General features: G+C 49.5%; 1 protein-coding gene across 18 annotated transcripts in view; it reads right to left on the reverse strand.

Moving 5' to 3' along the window:
- The window catches only part of LOC147123101 (prominin-1-A-like), a 240,309-nt gene that overhangs the window by 128,230 nt on the left and 88,418 nt on the right, over positions 1-23,661 (reverse strand). For 15 of the 18 annotated variants that reach the window (XM_085966387.1, XM_085966466.1, XM_085966365.1 and 12 more), the window contains exons 3-5: positions 14,996-15,054; positions 14,583-14,609; positions 13,079-13,284 (exon numbers count right to left, since the gene is read on the reverse strand). In XM_085966387.1, coding sequence (XP_085822513.1) covers positions 13,079-13,284; positions 14,583-14,609; positions 14,996-15,054 — 292 coding nt within the window. The remainder of the gene's footprint in view (positions 1-13,078; positions 13,285-14,582; positions 14,610-14,995; positions 15,055-23,661) is intronic. The other 3 variants (XM_085966404.1, XM_085966420.1, XM_085966480.1) reach the window with 1 other exon arrangement.

Consider the following 23,661-nt stretch of genomic DNA (forward strand, 5'->3'; position numbering starts at 1 on the left):
GGCCATGTGCGATGACGACATTCCACTGCAGCATAAGGTGGACAATTTCCTGTTAGCCTACAGAAATGCGACACATGCAGTCACCAACCAGACCCCGGCCATGATGTTCTTCAACCAAAGGTTGAGATCTCGTCTGGATTTGCTCAGGCCAAATGTACGAAGAGATGTTGAGAATAAGCAATTCCAGCATATCAATGAGAAGCCGACAAGGAGCTTCAATGTAGGGCAACCAGTCTTGGCCCGCGACTACCGAACAGAGAAATGGCAACCAGGAACGATATGCTCACGGCAGGGGCCACTAATGTACACAGTGGAGGTTGGGGAGAACATTGTGAGACGCCATGCTGACCAGATCCTAGAGTCACAGGAATGAGTCAACCTCATGTCTCGCCCATACGTACCTGGTGATGTACCAGGTCGCATCTACCCCAGAAACAGTAGCATCGGAAGCGGATGAACCAACCGACGACAGGGGGCCAGAATCGCCTCCGCACCAAGAGCAAGACACTCAGGAAAGGCGCTATCCAGAAAGGATCAAGAAGCCTCCCCAAAGACTGAATTTATAAATAGACTATTTACAGTTAATTTTGCATGTTAAAAGTGTTAATTGTAATTAGTTGATATTTAATTGTTAAATGAATGTTATGGTAAAAGGGGAGGAATTGTAATGTATGTACCTTTAAGGGGAGAACTACTTTTTACAGCTCCTGTATACTGTATCAGCAGTGACCACACCTGTATATAAACCCTGAGTAGGGATCTGTCTTGTTAGTTTTAGAGTAACCCTCATTCAGTAAACACCTGTTGATTGTTCCCTGCAGTCTCTTGTCTAATTATTGAAGGACACAACATCAAGATACACGGATCTAACAGTGACAGAAGACAACTAATGCTTACTGATGTACAATACAGAAAAGCTTTGATTTCAGCAAGAAAACCTTTGAAATTGTTACATCTGTTTTGTTTGGGGAAAATAAAAAGTTATTTCAGCTATTTTTCATTCATTATAAAGTACAGAGTAGTAGCTAGACTTCACCATAAGGCAGTGTAAGACAGAGCTCAGCAAAGAAAAAAAATTCATTTCTAAATTTGGTAAAATTTTTCCAAAAGTGTAATTCTCATGCATAGAATGAAGTAGTTTAATTGCAGGTATGCCATTCCAGTGAGCTGTGCATTTGCAGCAACATGCACACACTTATAAACACAACTTGGCCAAGTATTATTGAAGTTTTTTGCTAGTTTTACCAACAGTACCCAGTAAAAGCTATAAAGATTTACAGATTGCTTAAAAATACAAATCAATATACAGAACATAGGTAAAACTCAAATTTCTTTAATTCGGATGTGTATTTTTTTTTAATGACTTGCATATCTCTAAATATTTCAATATAAATGCCCAGTTTTTAAACTCGGGGGGGAGTGAGTCTTCCCTCTCTCCCAACCTCCCGGACACAGGAACCGTCCTCTTCCCCACCCCACCCGGCACTGGAGGAGTCATTGTGTCATGTTGCCCCACCCCACCAGTCATATTTTACATTCTAGATTTGGGACAGCTGAACAAAGACCAAATCTAAAATCAGTTCAATCATAGCATTTGAAAGTATAACTTTCTGATTCATGAGTATGTTCAAACTCAGTCCAGCACAGTCAGTGTCAAATGAAAATAACCAGACTTTATAGTGCATGACATGGTATTAAACCAATTCTCCATTCCACAAATCAGCAACAATGGAGAATCATCCATTGCTATCTCCGCCCCAGCAGCAAGCTTTTGAAAAAAAAAAGTACACCGAATTGGTTCAGTGGGTAAGTACGTTATTTGGTGTGGCATGGACTCACACAGACCAGAAAAGCCTCCGTTTCATCTCTGTTCTATGCCTAATTAATCTGCATCAGATGACAGTGGGGTAACTACAACTGGCCTCGCTGTATCCAGCCTAGGGTTAGGAAGGGAGCAGGATAAACAGATTATGGTGTGCTAAGCGCGGTACTTCTTCCACAGCCTTTTCACACTTCACAACATAAAGCCCTATCTGCATTATTCATCCAACATTAACATTTCCATTACAATACACGCACACAAAAATGGTTTTGATTCTCGTGTGAGCATTCGTCCTGTGACCATTTGTTTAGGTCCCAAAATATTAACATTCTGATGCAACCACTTATTAATGTCACTGCACAAACAGTCCCTTCACTTTTGAACAATGGAGAAAGTAAAGCACTATAATTGCAGCAACCCCCCTAAACTAGCTCAGCGTTGCTTTCACCCTGCTGAGGAGACGTAAGCAATAATCAGCTGTCCTGCTCTTGTAATATAAAACAAGGTACGTGTCCTTATTACAACCTAGCTCAGGATGGATAATATATCTGTAATATACATATTTTCAATTTACTTACAAATAGGAGACAACCGTCACACTCAACTCTTCCAAAATATTTTTAATGGAATCATCACACTACCATCTTACACAGTTATGACTACAAGCATCATGTGGGTAAATGTAACTGGTTTATTGGGACAAAACTGGCAGGAAAACCTATCCCTCAGCCCATACCAGCAGCTTCCATACTATAAGCACTCAAGTGGTGTGAAATGACTGGCGTGTCCCAGCAGCCTAGAAGTTACCATGGCAATGGTGATGCATACCACAAGAAAAGCTTCTTTCTCTCTCTCTTTCCCCTTTCTAACATTTAATCATACAGCCCCATTACTCAGAGCTGCCCTATTGTGTGACCTCTATAAACAAGGCAAGAAAATCAGTCTTGGTCATGGCAAATAATTTAAATTGGTTAATTTCTCAAGCAATATTATTTAACAGTATCCACAAAAGTACGAGTAGTTTCAGGAAAACATTTAAATCAACTCAAATAAATGGGCCTTCATAACGTGTTTACTGAACAACTGGCAGTTTACAAAATACATGCTCCGTTCAAACATGTGCTTCCTAGGCCAAACAGCACAATGTATATTACTATTTAAAGGCTGAAACAATGACAAACATGCATACATTAATTATCCCTGAAAAAAAACTGTTGATCATCTTTTCTATCACGGGACAGTTTATCCTAGTTACATTTATCTTAGCTTCTGAACACTGTTCCTTCTCCATTTCCAGTTCAATGCTCACAGTATCAGCATCAAATTATATGCTTTTTGAATATGTTACTGAACCTCCTCGTCAAAGGAAACCGATAGTTGGATATAAATGGATGGAAACAGTGCCCACATTGAATTAATAATGAGTGTCTAGTGACAAGATTAAAATTAGGTAAATCATAATCACATTTAAATTCTTAGAAAGACCTCTTTGTTCATGTTTTGTAAAGCAAGGAAAGACTGTATCCACAGTCTCTCAAGTCATCTGCACTATCACAACAGAACAAAGGGTCTTTGAAGAGAAGAGAGATGTAAAGAAAACAAAGGTTCTTTCAGGGAAAAAAATTCCCATGTATTCCGTTTTAAGCTATTATACTGTAGCAATAACTTTGCTTATTACAGAAAGCACACTTACATCTTGTGCTCGGAATGCATTCTACTTTTGGGTTTGGTGCCAAATTATTCTTTTGTCAGGTGTCCAGGGAAGCATTAAATTTACTAAACGGTTATGCAATATCTATTTTTTCTGATTTATTTAAAATCAAAATCTACACCTTCCTTCTCAACATTAACTGTATAGCTGCATAAAACATGCAATTTTTCATTACCAATTCCTCAAGACCAGCTGCTGCTGTGATGCACAGAACTCTGTGCACTTAACTCTCACCCCACACACCAACCTCCCAGTCAAGAGGAAAGGTTTGGAGTGACCAAAAGCTTGGTCGAAGAGGTGCATTTTAAGGAGATATGGTGGGGGGTGGGTGGTGGAGATGTTTAGGGAGGGAATTCCAGATCTTTAGGACTGACAGCTAAAAGCAGAACCACCAATTGTAGGATGAAAGGCCAGAATCAGAGTAGTTTGGGGGGGATGGGGGTGGTTTACAGCTGGAGGAGGTTCCAGAGGGAGGGGCGAGATCATGGATGGACATATATACAAGAATTTTAAATTTGAGGCTTAAGGGGAAACAGGAGCCAATATAGGTCAGCAAGGACAGGGTGATGGGTGAGCGGAACTTGGTGCGGGATAGGATACAGGCAGCGGTGTTTTGGATGAGCTGGAAGGTGGCGGATGGGTGGTCAGCCAGGAAAGCATTGGCGTAACAAGAGTCCAGAGTTAACAAAGGCAAGATCGAGTGTTTTAATGGCAGTTCAGTGGAGATAGGGGTGGAAGCAGACAATTTTACGGAGTTGGAATTAGGCAGCCTGGATCATGGAGAGGGTATGGGGTCGGAAGCTCAGCTCAGGATTGAATAGAACGCCGCGGGTGCCAACACTCTGGTCCTGGCTATAACAGTGGCTAAGGAGGGGGGTAGAGTCAGTGGTGAGGCAGTGGCCAAAGACAATGGTCTCAATCTCCCCCAATGTTTAGCCAGAAAAGGTTATGGCTCATCCAGATTTAGACATCAGACAAGCAGTCTAACAGCACAGAAGCAGTAGATGGGTCGATAAAGGTAGTGGAGAGAGAGAGCTGGGCATCACCAGCATACATATGGAACCTGATGCCATGTCTGCAGATGATATCGCTAAAAGATACCATATAGATGAGCAAAAGGAGGTCAAGGATGGATCCTTGGTGAGCCTCCTGAGGTGATGATTTGGCAGTGGGATGAGAAGCCATCGTTGTGATGCTCTGGCTAGGATCGGATAAGAAAGAGTAGAATCACAGCAGCTCAGTCCACTGAACTGGACAATGCTGGGGACACTTTGGCGGAGGATGGTGTAGCTGATAGTGCCATTGACTTCTGCAGCTTACGGTACAATTAAAAGATCACAGCATTCTTCCAGTCTTTGGGCCGACATGCCTCCCTCAACCAATACCACCAAAAACATCATCTGGTCCTTATTTGCTGTTTGTCGGATCTATCTGTGTGCAGATTGGCTGATGTATTTCCTTACATAACAGTGACTGCACTTCAAAATGTAATTCATGGGTTGTAAAGCGCTTTGGGACGTCCTGAGGTCATGAAATGCACTATATAAATGCAAGTCTTTCTTTTATTCTTACTGGGACTTGGATCACATTAAAGATGACACCCTCAATTAGAACTGCAGAAATAATGGTGGGGAGTCATGGATATAGTAGAGACGGTTTTAAAGGTCTCCTAGTTTTCCTAAAATAAACTCAATTCACTGATCTCCCACATCATGCGTCATTCCTCTGCCAAGTGGTGATGGATAATCAACTTCCAGGCTTTTCCCCAGATCACTCAATCAAATTTCAGATTTATGCAGATCAAATAACACTCTTGATTTCTTTCTCGCTCAGGAGAAGCAATAAAAACATACCCAGCTATTTGATGTACAAAATGCGACAGTGATCTGACCAGAAAGAACATCTAGGCTCATTGGATACAAGTGTGAAAGGATAACGCCAGAATCGGGTCCCGATTGGACTTTGGCAATCAGCAGCAAAAGATTCCTAGGACAAGGTCACCTTGGGCTCTTAAGCTACCCACCAGAGATTGTGTGGTGTAAAGCAAGTTGTAGAAATGACACTTAATAAACTTAACGCGAGCATTTAGGAAAATTCTGAGACACAGAACTGCCTCCTGGAGGAGTCTGATTCAAGATAGCGAGTGTACATTAGCTGTTGTCAGTTGCAAACTCAAGTTGCAGCTACCTGCATCAGACCAGTAACACAGTAATATCTACAGCCCAAGTCTGCAGTAACGCAATTCTTTACATGTTTGGGAGACTGGCTCTTTGCCCCTCACCACCTGTGTTCTTTTCACCTCATTTATTAGTGTGCCAAAACTCAGCCTTTACCTGCTGTTCTCTGCCCACCCCCCACCCCACACTTATTTTGGTCAAGTTCGATACTCAACAGCTTTCCTTTTTCAATTTGGACTAAAGATGCCCAGTTTCCTGGTGTATTTCAAGCAATTCTGTTTTTATTATAAAATAATGTGGCACGGTGTCAATTTTTGCCTGACAACGCTCCTGTGAAGCGCCGTGGGACATTTTACTACGTGAAAGCTGTTGTCGGTGCATACATTGTCTGAATTTATTATACATTGAAAAGCTTTAGTTGTCGACCCTCAGTTCTTCGTAAACAGTTACTTCTTTTCCCTTTCGAATTTTTCCAGCTTGAATACAGCATGTTTTAGCCTTCCAGTTTTTAATGAACACACAGCTCAGTTGTGATTGATCAGTGACTCCGTAGATGCAGCAATGTTCAGACAAGTTAAACCAAATCCAGCTGCCAGAGACCACCAAATATCTATCATTCCCACCACATGCAGACAACTCAAAAAAGGTATTGCTTTACAATACATATGCAATGTACATTTGCAATGAAATTATTTTGAAGTGCAGCCAACTTGTGCACAGCAAGGTCCCTTAAACACGGGGGAAGAGGCAACTGGCGGGCTGAGGAATTTGGGGGGGGCGCGGAGAGCGGATGAGGAAGGACGAGGGCGGGGGGGAGGAAGGACGAGGGCGGGGGGGGAGGAAGGGCGGGGGGGAGGAAGGGCGGGGGGGAGGAAGGGCGGGGGGGAGGAAGGACGAGGGCGGGGGGGAGGAAGGACGAGGGCGGGGGGGGGGGAAGGACGAGGGCGGGGGGGGGAAGGACGAGGGCGGGGGGGGGGAAGGACGAGGGCGGGGGGGGGGAAGGACGAGGGCGGGGGGGGGGGAAGGACGAGGGCGGGGGGGGGGAAGGACGAGGGCGGGGGGGGGAAGGACGAGGGCGGGGGGGGGGAAGGACGAGGGCGGGGGGGGGGAAGGACGAGGGCGGGGGGGGGAAGGACGAGGGCGGGGGGGGGAAGGACGAGGGCGGGGGGGGGAAGGACGAGGGCGGGGGGGGGGAAGGACGAGGGCGGGGGGGGGAAGGACGAGGGCGGGGGGGGAAGGACGAGGGCGGGGGGGGAAGGACGAGGGCGGGGGGGGGAAGGACGAGGGCGGGGGGGGGGAAGGACGAGGGCGGGGGGGGGGAAGGACGAGGGCGGGGGGGGGAAGGACGAGGGCGGGGGGGGGAAGGACGAGGGCGGGGGGGGGAAGGACGAGGGCGGGGGGGGGAAGGACGAGGGCGGGGGGGGGAAGGACGAGGGCGGGGGGGGAAGGACGAGGGCGGGGGGGGGAAGGACGAGGGCGGGGGGGGGAAGGACGAGGGCGGGGGGGGGGAAGGACGAGGGCGGGGGGGGGAAGGACGAGGGCGGGGGGGGAAGGACGAGGGCGGGGGGGGAAGGACGAGGGCGGGGGGGGAAGGACGAGGGCGGGGGGGGAAGGACGAGGGCGGGGGGGGAAGGACGAGGGCGGGGGGGGGGGAAGGACGAGGGCGGGGGGGGAAGGACGAGGGCGGGGGGGGGAAGGACGAGGGGGGGGGGGAAGGACGAGGGGGGGGGAAGGACGAGGGGGGGGGGAAGGACGAGGGCGGGGGGGGAAGGACGAGGGCGGGGGGGAAGGACGAGGGCGGGGGGGGAAGGACGAGGGCGGGGGGGGAAGGACGAGGGCGGGGGGGGAAGGACGAGGGCGGGGGGGAAGGACGAGGGCGGGGGGGGAAGGACGAGGGCGGGGGGGGAAGGACGAGGGCGGGGGGGGAAGGACGAGGGCGGGGGGGGAAGGACGAGGGCGGGGGGGGAAGGACGAGGGCGGGGGGGGAAGGACGAGGGCGGGGGGGGAAGGACGAGGGCGGGGGGGGAAGGACGAGGGCGGGGGGGGAAGGACGAGGGCGGGGGGGGAAGGACGAGGGCGGGGGGGGGAAGGACGAGGGCGGGGGGGGAAGGACGAGGGCGGGGGGGGGAAGGACGAGGGCGGGGGGGGGGAAGGACGAGGGCGGGGGGGGAAGGACGAGGGCGGGGGGGGAAGGACGAGGGGGGGGGGAAGGACGAGGGGGGGGGAAGGACGAGGGGGGGGGAAGGACGAGGGGGGGGGAAGGACGAGGGGGGGGGGAAGGACGAGGGGGGGGGGAAGGACGAGGGCGGGGGGGGAAGGACGAGGGCGGGGGGGAAGGACGAGGGCGGGGGGGGAAGGACGAGGGCGGGGGGGGAAGGACGAGGGCGGGGGGGGAAGGACGAGGGCGGGGGGAAGGACGAGGGCGGGGGGGGAAGGACGAGGGCGGGGGGGGAAGGACGAGGGCGGGGGGGAAGGACGAGGGCGGGGGGGGAAGGACGAGGGCGGGGGGGGAAGGACGAGGGCGGGGGGGGAAGGACGAGGGCGGGGGGGGAAGGACGAGGGCGGGGGGGGAAGGACGAGGGCGGGGGGGGAAGGACGAGGGCGGGGGGGGAAGGACGAGGGCGGGGGGGGAAGGACGAGGGCGGGGGGGGAAGGACGAGGGCGGGGGGGGAAGGACGAGGGCGGGGGGGGAAGGACGAGGGCGGGGGGGGAAGGACGAGGGCGGGGGGGGGAAGGACGAGGGCGGGGGGGGAAGGACGAGGGCGGGGGGGGGAAGGACGAGGGCGGGGGGGGGGAAGGACGAGGGCGGGGGGGGAAGGACGAGGGCGGGGGGGGAAGGACGAGGGGGGGGGGAAGGACGAGGGGGGAAGGACGAGGGGGGGGGGACGAAGGACGAGGGGGGGGGGAAGGACGAGGGGGGGGGGAAGGACGAGGGGGGGGGGAAGGACGAGGGAGGCGGGGGGGAAGGACGAGGGCGGGGGGGAAGGACGAGGGCGGGGGGGGAAGGACGAGGGCGGGGGGGGAAGGACGAGGGCGGGGGGGGAAGGACGAGGGCGGGGGGGAAGGACGAGGGCGGGGGGGGAAGGACGAGGGCGGGGGGGGAAGGACGAGGGCGGGGGGGGAAGGACGAGGGCGGGGGGGAAGGACGAGGGCGGGGGGGGGAAGGACGAGGGCGGGGGGGGAAGGACGAGGGCGGGGGGGGAAGGACGAGGGCGGGGGGGGAAGGACGAGGGCGGGGGGGGAAGGACGAGGGCGGGGGGGGGAAGGACGAGGGCGGGGGGGGAAGGACGAGGGCGGGGGGGGAAGGACGAGGGCGGGGGGGGAAGGACGAGGGCGGGGGGGGGAAGGACGAGGGCGGGGGGGGAAGGACGAGGGCGGGGGGGGAAGGACGAGGGCGGGGGGGAAGGACGAGGTCGGGGGGGGAAGGACGAGGGCGGGGGGGGAAGGACGAGGGCGGGGGGGGAAGGACGAGGGCGGGGGGGGGAAGGACGAGGGCGGGGGGGGGGGAAGGACGAGGGCAGGGGGGGGGAAGGACGAGGGCGGGGGGGGGAAGGACGAGGGCGGGGGGGGGGAAGGACGAGGGCGGGGGGGGGGGAAGGACGAGGGCGGGGGGGGGAAGGACGAGGGCGGGGGGGGGGAAGGACGAGGGCGGGGGGGGGGAAGGACGAGGGCGGGGGGGGGGAAGGACGAGGGCGGGGGGGGGGAAGGACGAGGGCGGGGGGGGGGGAAGGACGAGGGCGGGGGGGGGGGGGGGAAGGACGAGGGCGGGGGGGGGGAAGTACGAGGGCGGGGGGGGGAAGTACGAGGGCGGGGGGGGAAGTACGAGGGCGGGGGGGGGGAAGTACGAGGGCGGGGGGGGGGAAGTACGAGGGCGGGGGGGGGGAAGTACGAGGGCGGGGGGGGGGAAGTACGAGGGCGGGGGGGGGGAAGTACGAGGGCGGGGGGGGGAAGTACGAGGGCGGGGGGGGGGAAGTACGAGGGCGGGGGGGGGGAAGTACGAGGGCGGGGGGGGGGGAAGTACGAGGGCGGGGGGGGGGGAAGTACGAGGGCGGGGGGGGGGGGGGAAGTACGAGGGCGGGGGGGGGAAGTACGAGGGCGGGGGGGGGGAAGGACGAGGGCGGGGGGGGGAAGGACGAGGGCGGGGGGGGGAAGGACGAGGGCGGGGGGGGGAAGGACGAGGGCGGGGGGGGGAAGGACGAGGGCGGGGGGGGGAAGGACGAGGGCGGGGGGGGGAAGGACGAGGGCGGGGGGGGAAGGACGAGGGCGGGGGGGGAAGGACGAGGGCGGGGGGGGGAAGGACGAGGGCGGGGGGGGGGGAAGGACGAGGGCGGGGGGGGGAAGGACGAGGGCGGGGGGGGGGGAAGGACGAGGGCGGGGGGGGGGAAGGACGAGGGCGGGGGGGGGGGAAGGACGAGGGCGGGGGGGGGGGAAGGACGAGGGCGGGGGGGGGAAGGACGAGGGCGGGGGGGGAAGGACGAGGGCGGGGGGGGAAGGACGAGGGCGGGGGGGGGGGGAAGGACGAGGGCGGGGGGGGGAAGGACGAGGGCGGGGGGGGGGAAGGACGAGGGCGGGGGGGGGAAGGACGAGGGCGGGGGGGGGAAGGACGAGGGCGGGGGGGGGGAAGGACGAGGGCGGGGGGGGGGAAGGACGAGGGCGGGGGGGGGGAAGGACGAGGGCGGGGGGGGGAAGGACGAGGGCGGGGGGGGGAAGGACGAGGGCGGGGGGGGGGAAGGACGAGGGCGGGGGGGGGGAAGGACGAGGGCGGGGGGGGGAAGGACGAGGGCGGGGGGGGGAAGGACGAGGGCGGGGGGGGAAGGACGAGGGCGGGGGGGGGAAGGACGAGGGCGGGGGGGGGAAGGACGAGGGCGGGGGGGGGAAGGACGAGGGCGGGGGGGGAAGGACGAGGGCGGGGGGGGAAGGACGAGGGCGGGGGGGGGGAAGGACGAGGGCGGGGGGGGGGAAGGACGAGGGCGGGGGGGGGGGAAGGACGAGGGCGGGGGGGGGGGGAAGGACGAGGGCGGGGGGGGGGGGAAGGACGAGGGCGGGGGGGGGAAGGACGAGGGCGGGGGGGGGGGAAGGACGAGGGCGGGGGGGGGGGGGAAGGACGAGGGCGGGGGGAAGGACGAGGGCGGGGGGGGGAGGAAGGACAGGGGGGGGGAGGAAGGACAGGGGGGGGGAGGAAGGACGGGGGGGGGAGGAAGGACAGGGGGGGGGAGGAAGGACAGGGGGGGGGAGGATGGACGAGGGCGGGGGGGGAGGAAGGAAGGACGAGGGCGGGGGGGGAGGAAGGAAGGACGAGGGCGGGGGGGAGGAAGGAAGGACGAGGGGGGAGGAAGGAAGGACGAGGGCGGGGGGGGGAGGAAGGACGAGGGCGGGGGGGGAGGGAGGGCGGGGGGGGGAGGGAGGGCGGGGGGAGGGTTAGAAGAGGGAGAGCGGGGGGAGGGTTCGAAGAGGGTGAGCGGGGGGAGGGTTCGAAGAGGGTGAGCGGGGGGAGGGTTCGAAGAGGGTGAGCGGGGGGAGGGTTCGAAGAGGGTGAGCGGGGGGAGGGTTCGAAGAGGGTGAGCGGGGGGAGGGTTCGAAGAGGGTGAGCGGGGGGAGGGTTCGAAGAGGGTGAGCGGGGGGAGGGTTCGAAGAGGGTGAGCGGGGGGAGGGTTCGAAGAGGGTGAGCGGGGGGAGGGTTAGAAGAGGGTGAGCGGGGGGAGGGTTAGAAGAGGGTGAGCGGGGGGAGGGTTAGAAGAGGGTGAGCGGGGGGAGGGTTAGAAGAGGGTGAGCGGGGGGAGGGTTAGAAGAGGGTGAGCGGGGGGAGGGTTAGAAGAGGGTGAGCGGGGGGAGGGTTAGAAGAGGGTGAGCGGGGGGAGTGTTAGAAGAGGGTGAGCGGGGGGAGGGTTAGAAGAGGGTGAGCGGGGGGAGGGGTTAGAAGAGGGTGAGCGGGGGGAGGGGTTAGAAGAGGGTGAGCGGGGGGAGGGTTAGAAGAGGGTGAGCGGGGGGAGGGTTAGAAGAGGGTGAGCGGGGGGAGGGGTTAGAAGAGGGTGAGCGGGGGGAGGGGTTAGAAGAGGGTGAGCGGGGGGAGGGGTTAGAAGAGGGTGAGCGGGGGGAGGGGGGAGCAGAAGCTGGAAAGGGGTTGTGTAAAAAAAAAAAATCAGCAAATCAGGTGCAAGAAATTTGCTTATGGTTTTATATGTGGCAGAGCAGTGGAATAAATATGCCTATTATTAGATGCAAAAGACGAGTGACACAGTGTGACATGTCACACAAGGAATGTGTGACCACTACAATTTATATGACAAAAATGGTGAGCATGTGTGGGCCTGAAGGCCATTTCTCATCCTAGATACATAAACATCTCCCTTGGCATAATTCACTAAGTTGGATAATATGCTGTTTTATAAAAACAGGAATGTTAGAGCATGTAATGCACAAAGTATTAATATTTCACTCTGGTAGAATTTTAGTCTTTCATCTGGTTTCAGTATACAGTACTTTTAACAGCAAAAGCAGATTGTCTGAAGCAAAATTTGGTTAATAAACAAAAGGAACTGCTGGGTGCTGGTCTTGAATTTCACCTGATCTTTTCCAGCTTCAAAAAGGGAGCGTTAGAATTTAGTTGTAGAATTGTGTATGCAAGAACAGTAATGTCAGGTCATTAATCGTCTAGGCTACTTGCAACTGCTAACCATAAACAAAATGAAACTTTACATTATGGAATAAATGCTTAAAACAGGCACTATGTTTATGACAACATTTGGTAAACACTTTTCTTCACAAACACAATGCAATTGCACAATTAAAATGTATCTCAGGGTCATTTGTGGGCTTGGAGAATGGCTTTAGAAAATTGTGTGACCATGGCTCTCTCTTTTATGAACCCTTCACTTCTTTAGAAGCTACGAGTGGTGGAGAACTGGGTGGCACAAGTGGCCTTTCACGTGTGGGACCAAGGCTCAAATTCAGGCCAAACTGATGGGAATTCTGAATCTAGTTTCTAGTGGCATTGGCCTACAGCACAACATCCTACTTAATTTGGCACTAATTAGCAATGTTACTCAGAAAAGCCTTAGGATAACCGAGGCGTGAATTAGAAAAACTGTCACACTGCAGTGGAGTGCTCCTCTGGGTCAGAACAGAGCTTTACTCAGCATCTTGTTTAGCTGTTGGTGCTCGACACGGACATTGGGTACCTGAAATGGGAAGTGTTTCACAGAGCTAATAAAAGCTTCTTGTTTACAAAAGCATGTGTGGGAAAAAAATAGCAACATCAGCACTAGGCAATATTAGTTATTTCCAATATGGGTTTCCTTCCAAAACAACCAACTGTTACCAATGCAAAAGCCAACATTTGCATATAAATGTGCTTCTGTTGGAACTTACGTTATAAATACGTTAACAACAAGTAGGGTTGTTGCAAAGCAGCTTCTTCTACAATCTGCATTTTTCTTCTGTCGCTGATGCAGTTCCCCTCCACAATTGTCACAGCAACGACACAGGCAGAAACACAGGCCCAAAAGAGGCACGAGTACAATAAAGATCACTCCCAGAGTCGCACAGATGATGAAGCCAATCTCATAGTATATTATCTGTTGCAAAAAGAAAATATTTAACAGATTTTGATCATAATATTGACAAATTGCCCCAAAAACCATAATATACTTTTAACAAAAGTTGAAATTATTTGGTATTAGCTGGGAGTCAGGTAATACATTAAATAATATTTTACATGTAATAACTGCAGAGAGCACTACAGTTATGTTCACTCAATGTCAAATTCCTTGTGTCAATATTATGTTGATAACCATCTCTTATTAAAAGAAGTGAGAAAAGCAGTTATTCAACATTATACAACGGAAACATAGGAACAGGAGTAGGTCATTCAGCCGCTTGAGCCTGTTCTGCCATTCTATTAGATCATAGCTGAACAGTACCCTCAACTCCATTTATCCATCTTTGTTTCATATCGCTTGATACACTTAACTAAGAAAAATCTATCGATTGAAAATTTCAATTGACCCAGTACCCACAGCTTTTTGATGGAGCGAGTTCCAGATTTCCACTACATTTGTGTGCAAAAGTGCTTCCTGATTGTACTCCAATTTTAAGATTGCGCTCTCTTGTTCTGGAATCCCCCACCAGAGGAAATAATTTCACAGTATCTACCCTATCAAACCCCTTTATCATTTTAAACACCTTGATCAGATCACCCCACAACCTTCTAAACTCAAAGGAATACGAGCCAAGTTTATGCAACCTGTCCTGGTAATTTAACCTTTTAAAGCCAAGGTATCATTCTGGTGAATCTGCGCTGTACCACTTTCCAAATGCTTCGAGCAGCATTGGGTTTGGTGACTATTCCAGCAATTGTACATAACTTCGGAATCACAAAATAAAACATAACTTAAAAGCACAACAGTGCTGGTTTGGAGAACTTGGTGTCCAGCTGTACTTTAATCCAAAAAACCTAAACATGTGCACACTTGCCCCCACACAACAAATTCCCAAACTTGGGCAAGACCTTTTGGGGAAGTATTGAACAGAGGCAAGATACTTTGGTCATATTCCTCTTCCTTGGCAAACAGGATTATCTTTAAAAAAAAACTGAACTTATAATTCACAACATTGTCAGAGGCCTCAAAACAGGTTACCTGCCTGCTCTCTTGCACAATACATGGTCCATAACAGTGGCTGGCATAATGAGGTTTATTTCTGCTAGTCTATACAACCTAAATGATCAATAAGTTGCATCAACTTAAAGTAGAATAACTAGGCCATTTAAATTTTAAAAACAGCTTTTCATCACAGTGCTTTGATCTTAAACATCATGTCAAAGAGAGAGGGGCCATCCTATAGAAAACTAATAATTCAGAAAGTATAAATGTACCTGTAGAGTCAGAACAACATTTTCTGGCTGTGAAACCAGAGCAGATGCGTGTAAACAGATGTAATGATGCATGCAGAACAAAAGCAACAAATGAGAAAATATTCAAACATCATCCTATAAAAGTGAGTGAAATGGTGCTATAACAAAATAATCTCATGGATAAGGAAATTCAGCTCAAAACAGCTGTTTATTATTTAATTAAACACAATCACTAGACTATGTAAAATAATCAGCAAACACCATTAATAACCTGTGCCATCATAAAACAAGTAAATTTCTATAGCTGCCATCTTACTACAAATACTAAATCCAATCTAAAAACGGATTTCTTTTTAAGGAAATTATACTAATTAGCATTATTTGAACATGGTTAGATATTGTAGTTTGCGGTAGTCTGTCTAGCCAACTATTACCTCTTGATATTGGTGTAGTACTTGTCCATAGTTTTGCTTTATTCCCTCAATGATCAACTCTGGAACAGAGAAGAAATAAGTAAGTTTACATACAGGATCTTACTGTTTTCTTGTTGAAAATTTTCTGTAGATCGATGTTAAATTCATTTGAAAATAATACTACTTATTCTCCTGTATAGAACAGGGGTAAGAGATATTGGCAGCAAAACCACACATCAAAGCATTCAGTTATACTGGCCACCATGCCAGCACATAAATGTTTGTAGACAGTAAGCACTTGGAGTTACAGACTACTGCTGCTTTTTTTTAAACTCTTGATCGAAAGAGCTATTGGATAGCACAAGGTAACATAACGGTCCGTATTTTCCGATCGGAGGTTTCCTGCGAGCGGAGGCCTCCGATCTGGAAAAAATCTACGCCCTTACCAGAGCTCCAGGAGGTCCGGCCATTTACGCTCCTGGGTCTCCGCTCTATGAAATGCGCAGGGCCCACGTATGGAAGAAGGGAGTCCCCCTTCATACTTTTGACAGTTTAGACCTGTCAAAAGTATGAATGGGGATCACTGAAAAAACACATCAAAACATTAAATACATTTTTTTTTTTAATCACATTTTTAAAATGAGTTAAAATTACATTAAATTAAATATTTTAAACAAAAATTTAATTTTTTGAAAAAAAATTAAAGTTTTTTACAGGGCTAAAAATAAAACTTACCTTTTGTAAAAATGAATGGAGAAATTTTTTTTTAATTTTTTTTTTAAACTCTTATGCTGGTAAAAGCCAGGCGTAAGATTTTTTAAGGGATTTCAGCGGGCGGAGGTTCTGCAGAAAGCGGAACTCTCCACCCGCCGAGACCCTTCTCCAGGGCAGGCGTGCGATCTGTCAAGAGGATTCTTGACAGGTCGGAAGTGCCGATTTCCAGCGCATGCGCTTCGCATGCCTGAAACCGGCACTTGCGAGGTCCCTACGGGTGTGTACGAGTTGTGTACACACCCGTAGAGATCGGAAAATACGGGCCATTATTACATAAATGGTACACATGAATGTGTGTGAAAATCAGAGATCGGTGTAGAAATACCCTCTTGGACATGCCATAATTTGCATCACTATTTTGGGAATCACACATTTGGACCAGTATGTGGAAAGTTTCAGTGCAGCACCAACCCCAGAAGTATAACAGAACAGTAAGTTACATTCACTGTCTAATATAGCTGGCTGCAGTAGCTCAATAACCACTTGTATTTCAGATGAGAAGCACGTTACTCTGCAGAAGAGTGGTCAGTGACCAATGACGAGAATGATGAGCCCGAGCAGGAAAAATTCAACCAGGGTCATCCAGATTAAGTCACTAGTCAAACTGACACTAAAACAGGGAAGGAGCAAAATAAACTTAGCAAACCTAACTACAAAATAAACCACAATAATTCCAATAAACCTTTGACGAAACACTTCTTAACTGTGAAACTGAAAGTTTGCCAAATTTGACTTCAGAGCAATAGATTAACAAATAGCAGATTGTAATCAAGATGTTGCAACAGATTTCATTCACCATGGTTTTAATGAGTTTTGATGGTAGGGGCAGTCGAGATGCTGATCTGCAGTTACTGGTGTCTGGCTTCCTTAAAGATATGCACAATGGCTACTACTGCGTACATGATGGGACAACACAAGTTGTTAGGGACACTTGAGACAGATGAACAAGTAGAGCATTTAATTTTTTTCAGATAAGTACTCAAATTCTCAAAGCCCTTTGCAACTGTAGGGCTTTAGGAGGAGATACTGGCCTTAACACAAGAATACATCATAGAATAAAGCAAATTTAAATCTTAAGAAAAATAGTTTTCCCACAGCCAAGAGGATGGCTGGTAATTCAAATGCTTCAAATTGGTCAAACAAAAGCACTCAACTTTTCGCAATATTTCACAACCAATTTTTTTTTTTTTTTTATTGGGAGGGGAGAAGAAAGACTATTTTTTCCAGTATTGCCAACGCAATTTTGGAGTGAAACAAAGCTTCACTCGCAATCTCCTGGGGCTGGGCCAGGGGCAGAGAGAGACACACACACACACACACACAGAGACAGACAGGTTAGTGACAGCCAAATGGGCTACCTGTCCTGGAGCAAAGACAGAATGTGCTTCCTGTCCCGGACCAATGTTCTGTTAATGTTTTTATATCATAGCCTGGGGGTGAGGAGGGAGCGGAGGGGGCAGGGGTGAGGCGAGAGGGACAGGGAAGAAGGGGGAAGGGTAATGCAGTCAGGAGTGGGGAGGAGAAAGGGGAGACTAACAAACCAAGCCAATGGCACAGCAAGAGTCTTCGTCACTGAAGAAAAAACAATCTACAGTCGGTTAACAGGGAACTCCAAGATGCTGCTGCTTCACACGAGAAAAGTGTAATCACCCTTTTCTTAAAATGGATAACTGCAACCACTGAATCCAAGTGACTTAAGTCATGCTTGCTGACCATAAATCTCATTCCAAGCAACAATAGCCTGTCCTGCTTTAAAATCCTTCTTGGTTGCAAGACTTCATTCAAAAAGAGTAAGCAGATCATCTCAGTCACGAAACTAGAAAGTGCCCAGATTTCACAGAAACTGTGCAACCAATTTGGCAGTTGCATACAAGAGTAAAAGTCCTTGCTATTAATTATTCTTAGTCCATACTTGTAGTGGTCAAATCTGGGAACTTGAGCCTCAGAGGGCACCAGTGAACCTAGTCATCGTCATTGATCTAGGGAAGTTACCACTTCCAGGGCCAAATTTTCCTTTGATACTGGAACTATATTACAAATTAAACCAGAAATATTTTGAAATTAAATTTTCAAAGAATCTTTTATTATTGGACCCTATCATTTGATATGATTCGGTTAAAATGTGTTGGAATTGAATGCAATGGGTCACTGATTTTAATGCCATTGAAATTAAAACGTAAAGAGACACTGCTTGTTAAACTAAATGGCCCGTATTTTCCAATGCCTACGGGTGTGTACACACCCACAGGGACATCGGAAATGTCGATTTCAGGCATGCGAAGCGCATGCGCTGAAAACCGGCATTTCCGATCTATCAAGAATCCTCGACAGATCGGACGCCTGCCCTGGAGAAGGGCCTCTGCGGGCGGAGAGTTCCGCTTTCTGCAGAACCTCCACCCACTGAAAACCCTTAGAAATCTTACGCATAACAGTTCAAGTGAAAAATATAATTTTTTTCCACTCATTTAGAATTTTACAAAGGTAAGTTTATTTTTAACCCCATAAAAAAACTTTAATTTTTTAAATTAAATTTGTGTTTAAAATATTTAATTTAATGTAAGTATAACATTTTAAAAATGCGATGGTTTAAAAAAAAAACTTAATGTTTTAGTGTCTTTTTTTTTTTAATTGATCCCCATTCACACTTTTGACAGGTCTATCTGTCAAAAGTATGAAGGGAGATTCCCTTCTTTCATTGGCTCCCCATGGCCCACGTGATCCCAAGGGCACTTGCGAATCGCATGCACCCCATGGATACGTGGGCCCTGCACATTTCTTCGTGGAGAGGCCCAGGATTGGAAATGGCCCGAACTTGGGAGCCCTCAGGTAAGGGTGTAGATCTTTTCACGATAGGAGGCCTCCACACGCAGGAAGCCTCCTATCGGAAATTACGGGCCAATGTCTTGGCTGTTTCTAGCGGTTTCATTTTACACGACTATTGTATTATAAGCGTGTTCTAGTCAAACAATTTTACCTTGTACCTTAAAAAGGGCTTTTGTTGCAGTAAACTAAGATATATATACAACGCGTGCACAATGAGTTAAAGAAGCCATCTCTGTTAGACATTTTGATTTTAAAAAGCGATCACCAAAAAAATCAACACAGTAGTTCATCATTTTTAAGAAAACTGTACTCGGAACTTAGAATGACTGAAAACCCACCAAGATACAAGTACAGTAACACCAAGTTTAATGCTTGGATAGCCTGACTGCTACAGCAACTTTTTTATACAGTTAAAAAAAAAATCACTACTCTTCGTGATTATATGAGATTGAATCTCATTTTGGAATGATCTTCATTTTTAAATACCCAACAAAATATATTTGGGAGTAAATGAAAGTTTCACCCTCCTCAATACTTTCCAGTGAAAAAGATCACCCTCACTTAAAGTCCACTGAAGGAATGTTAAATGTTAGTGAAAGAAAGAAAGAATACCTAAAAGTTAAATTCAAATATAACTAATTGACTTCTCTCAGTGCGGATCAGCTGTTTAAAGTGCCGGAGAGCTGCACGGAGAGCAGGTAATCCAGATGCACGAAATTTAACTTTTAGGCATTCTTCCCTTTTTCCTTCAGGAAGGATTCTTTCTTCTTCCCAGCACAAACTGATTAGACCAACTGATTAAAACAAAATGCTGAATATAAATGCTTTTGGCTAAAAGGAATTGATCGATAGATCAGTCTGATTATATACAATTATCACAGAATCATACAGAACAGAACAGGGGGCCATTCGGCCCATCATGCCTGTGCCAGCTCTTTGAAGAGCTGTCCAATTCGTCCCACTCACCTGCTCTTTCCCACAGCCCAGCAATTTTTTCCTTTTTAATTAAATTAAATTAATTCCATTGTAAGACTAAAAGTAAACAGTGGTAATGTCCTTGGCCACTGTAAATTCAGCAGGGAATAGCTGTATAAACAGGATTTCCATTGAAGTCATGAAAGCTGATCAGGAGGATCCCCGAGGAAATTCCTGGCGAAGATTTCTAACAAAATAAGTTACATGGCTATGTCAATATGAACATGATTGACTTTTTTGGAATTATAATGTCTCCATGAGCATTTCCAATTGGTTGCCCGTCCTCATTTCAGAAGCCGGAATGATGCCAAGAAGCACACAGCTGCATCATTTTGTGCACTTCACTCGAGTGAACTAGAACACCCAGAATACACCCATATCTGTGTGCATGTCACTCATTAGACTGTAACTCCTACAATGCAATTTAGGGCTGCCTCTCTCTCGCCTCAGTTTAATATTGCACTGGACAGAGAAATCTCTACAAACAGAAGGTTGTGGCCTACTCTGTAAAAGGCCAGTCCTGCTGTCAATCTATCCATTATATATTGGGACAAAAATTGCAGTCGGCGGCGTACCTCCGGAGTACGCTACCGACCTGCGAAAAGAATACGCACCTGCCTGATGGCGGCCCTCCTGCGAAAACTTGCGCTCTGACGCTGCGAGTAGGGGGGCAGCGTAATGGCCCACGGATCCCAGGGACACAGCCTGTGCGGAAGCATACTTGGGATCACGTGGGCCTGGACCTCCAATCAGAAAACAGATAGTCATTCATTCATAAGAACATAAGAAATAGGAGGAGTAGGCCATTCGGCCCTTCGAGCCTGCTCCGCCATTCAATGAGATCATGGCTCATCTGACTCAATTCCATTCACCGGCCTTATCGCCATATCCCTTGATGCCCTTACTAGTCAGAAATCTATCGACTTCTGTTTCGAATATACCCAATGACTGAGCCTCCACAGCCCTCTGGGGTAGAGAATTCCAAAGATTCACCACCGTGTGTGTGAAGAAATTTCTTCTCATCTCAGTTCTGAATGGCCTACCCTTTATCTTGAGGCTGTGACCCCTGGTTCTAGGCTCCCCAGCTAGGGGAAATATTTTCCCAGCATCGACCCTATCAAGCCCTGTAATAATTTTGTATGCTTCAATGAAATCCCCTCTTATTCTTCTGAATTCAAGAGAATACAGGCCTACTTTACTCAATCTCTTCTCATACGACAGTCCCGCCATCCCAGGAATCAATCTTGTGAACCTTCGCTGCACTCCCTCTATGGCAAGTATATCCTTCCTTAAGTAAGGAGACCAAAATTGTACATAGTACTCCAGGTGTGGTCTCGCCAAGGCCCTATATAATTGGAGTAAGACTTCTTTACTCCTGTACTCAAATCCTCTTGTCATGAAGGCCAGCAGACCATTTGCCTTCCGAATGTGCAGGTGCAGCAAGCCATTCACTTTCAGTGACTCATGTACAAGGACACCCAGGCCCCTTTGAGCATCTGCATTCCCCAATCTTTCACCATTTAAAAAATACTCAGCCTTTCTGTTTTTTCTACCAAAGTGGATAACGTCACATTTATCCACATTATAATCCATCTGCCATGTTCTCGCCCACTCACTGAACCTGTCGAGATCCCCTTGAAGCCTCTTCACATCCTCTTCACAACTGACACTGCCACCTAGCTTTGTGTCATCAGCAAATTTGGAAATGTTACATTTAGTCCCCTCATCCAAATCATTAATATAGATTGTGAATAGCTGGGGCCCAAGCACCGATCCTTGCGGTACCCCACTAGCCACAGCCTGCCATCCTGAAAAAGACCCGTTTATCCCTATTCTTTGTTTTCTGTCTGTTAACCAATTCTCAATCCATGCTAGTATATTACCCCCAATTCCATGTGCCCTAATTTTTTTCACCAACCTCTTGTGTGGGACCTTATCGAAGGCTGTCTGAAAATCCAAATACACCACATCTACCAGTTCCCCCTTTGTCTACTCCACTAGATACATCCTCAAAGAACTCCAATAGGTTTGTCAAACAGGACTTCCCTTTCATAAATCCATGTTGACTCTGCCCAATCTTAGAAACTAATAGTAAGTGCCCAGTTATTGAATCCTTTATAATAGATTCCAGCATTTTCCCAACTACTGATGTGAGGCTAACAGGTCTGTAGTTCCCCATTTTCTCTCTCCCTCCTTTCTATTATTACTACAGTACTCATTACAGAAAACTTTCGTTTAACCGGAGGTTACAAGTCCGGAAAGCTCTATCTACTGGCAAAATTCAGGAGCTGTTTTCTATAAGTTTTTTTTACTTCTCGTTGCTTTTTTTTTTCCCCAGTCAGGCTCTGCAAGGTCTGTAGCTAAGCAACAGCTTCAGCTAGAGATGCTTGCAGCTGCAGCCGACTGTTTTGAAGCTGTTGCTAAGCAACAGGGTTTGTTGATTCACACGGAGCTGAAAAGCTCTATGTTTTAACATTGCCGCTGGTTTATACGGCAGTTTTGATCTAACGGCACCAGCTCGGTCCCGGCAGTGCCGGATACCAGAAGGTTTCCTGTACTACAGCCTTTAAATTACTATCAGATTTAACTTTTATCAGGGGAATCCAATTACTCATAATTCCCACTTCTAAACAAATACTGTGTAGTGTGCAGAAAGTTATGAAGTATTTTTTTTAAACCTGCAGCTTTAACATACAGTAGGATTGCTTCTCTTTAAAGCTTTTAAGTCATTTAATTTAAAAAAAGCATTTTTTTTCATCTCGGGTGCCCCCTTACACTGTGGAAACAGGCCCTGCGCCTGTTTCCACCAGCCGTAAAATTTCTGTACATAATTGCTGAGCAGTTGGTGAGCCAATAGCCCAACTCTGCGCCAGCAATTACATTTCTGGAGGCAGAGCGGAGCATATTGACAGATCGCAAGTTCGGAATTTAGCGCATCTTATGGTGAATTTCAATGGCGGAATGACAGCATACTCAGAATACGCAGTCATACCCACCGCAAAATCCGGGCCTTTAACAATGAGTAGTTGCAACAACGGTACTGCACCTGTAGGTGGTGCTGTGAGTGTAATGTTATGTGATTCATTAAGTACAGTGAGCTCAACTAACGTTATATGACAGCCCCACTGTACTTCCCCAGCAGAATGTCAAGTCCTCTCTGACTTTTTGCTCAGCTATTCCCCACTTCCTCTCCCAACTCGCCTGTAGGGTAGATAAGTCTCAGATCCAAAACTCTACTTCTTGGTCAGTTTCTCTGCAGCTCACTTACTTTCCAGCATTACAAATATAGATACGCCTGCAGAATTACCGACGAGGCCGTTTGTGCTAAAGTAGCTCTGGCTGCCTTAAATTGTTGTGCTGGTCTGTCACTGCTCCCCACCCCTGCTGTTGTAGAAGATTACTGAGAATCCTGCTCTGGTTCTGTCCTCTCCCACATTCTCCAAGTAAAGCTCATGCTTATGGCTCTACTTCACTTTTCCCTCGAGGACTCTGTTTAACCTTCCACCTGTTCCCTGGTTATCAACCCACTTTAGGCTTTTCTCCTCAACAGTACCCCAGCCCTGCTGTCTGGCGCTCTAGTACTCTCTAGCCTGTTACAACCCATCATCGGCCTCACCTCCCACTGAGCATTTTTCATCAAGGCAATCAGCACACTCTGCCACTCCCCACCTGTTCAATCTTGTTCCTCTGAAATGTGGGGTCTGCTCTATTTTTCACTTGCTCCCCTAGCCTACTGTGTGCTGCCAGCTTTAGCAATAAAGATCACTAAGCCCAGAAGAGGTGACACGTTAAGGATTGATGGGGAGGGGTATATTACAGAGTGAGGGGGGGGGAGATGCATGATGGGGCGCAAGGGGTAGATGGAGAGATTGCAAGCCCACAAGGGAATGTTAAGTGGGCAAAGGATTACCAAAGGGAACATTAGGTAGGTAGGAATAGGCAGACAGCAGTATTAAGGAATCAGAAGGGCACATTACAATAGCAAGCATGACATGAATATATGAAAATGATAGACAGAAGACCAGCTGGTCCATCGAGTCTGTTCCATACAGTCATGATTCAACTGAGCGTTGTGATCCGCAATGCCCCTACCCACCAGCAGCCACGTAATCTCC

This window comes from Somniosus microcephalus, chromosome 2, assembly GCF_052327205.1.
Source record: "Somniosus microcephalus isolate GS21.2 chromosome 2, FLI_Smic_1.0, whole genome shotgun sequence".
Lineage (NCBI taxonomy): Eukaryota > Metazoa > Chordata > Chondrichthyes > Squaliformes > Somniosidae > Somniosus > Somniosus microcephalus.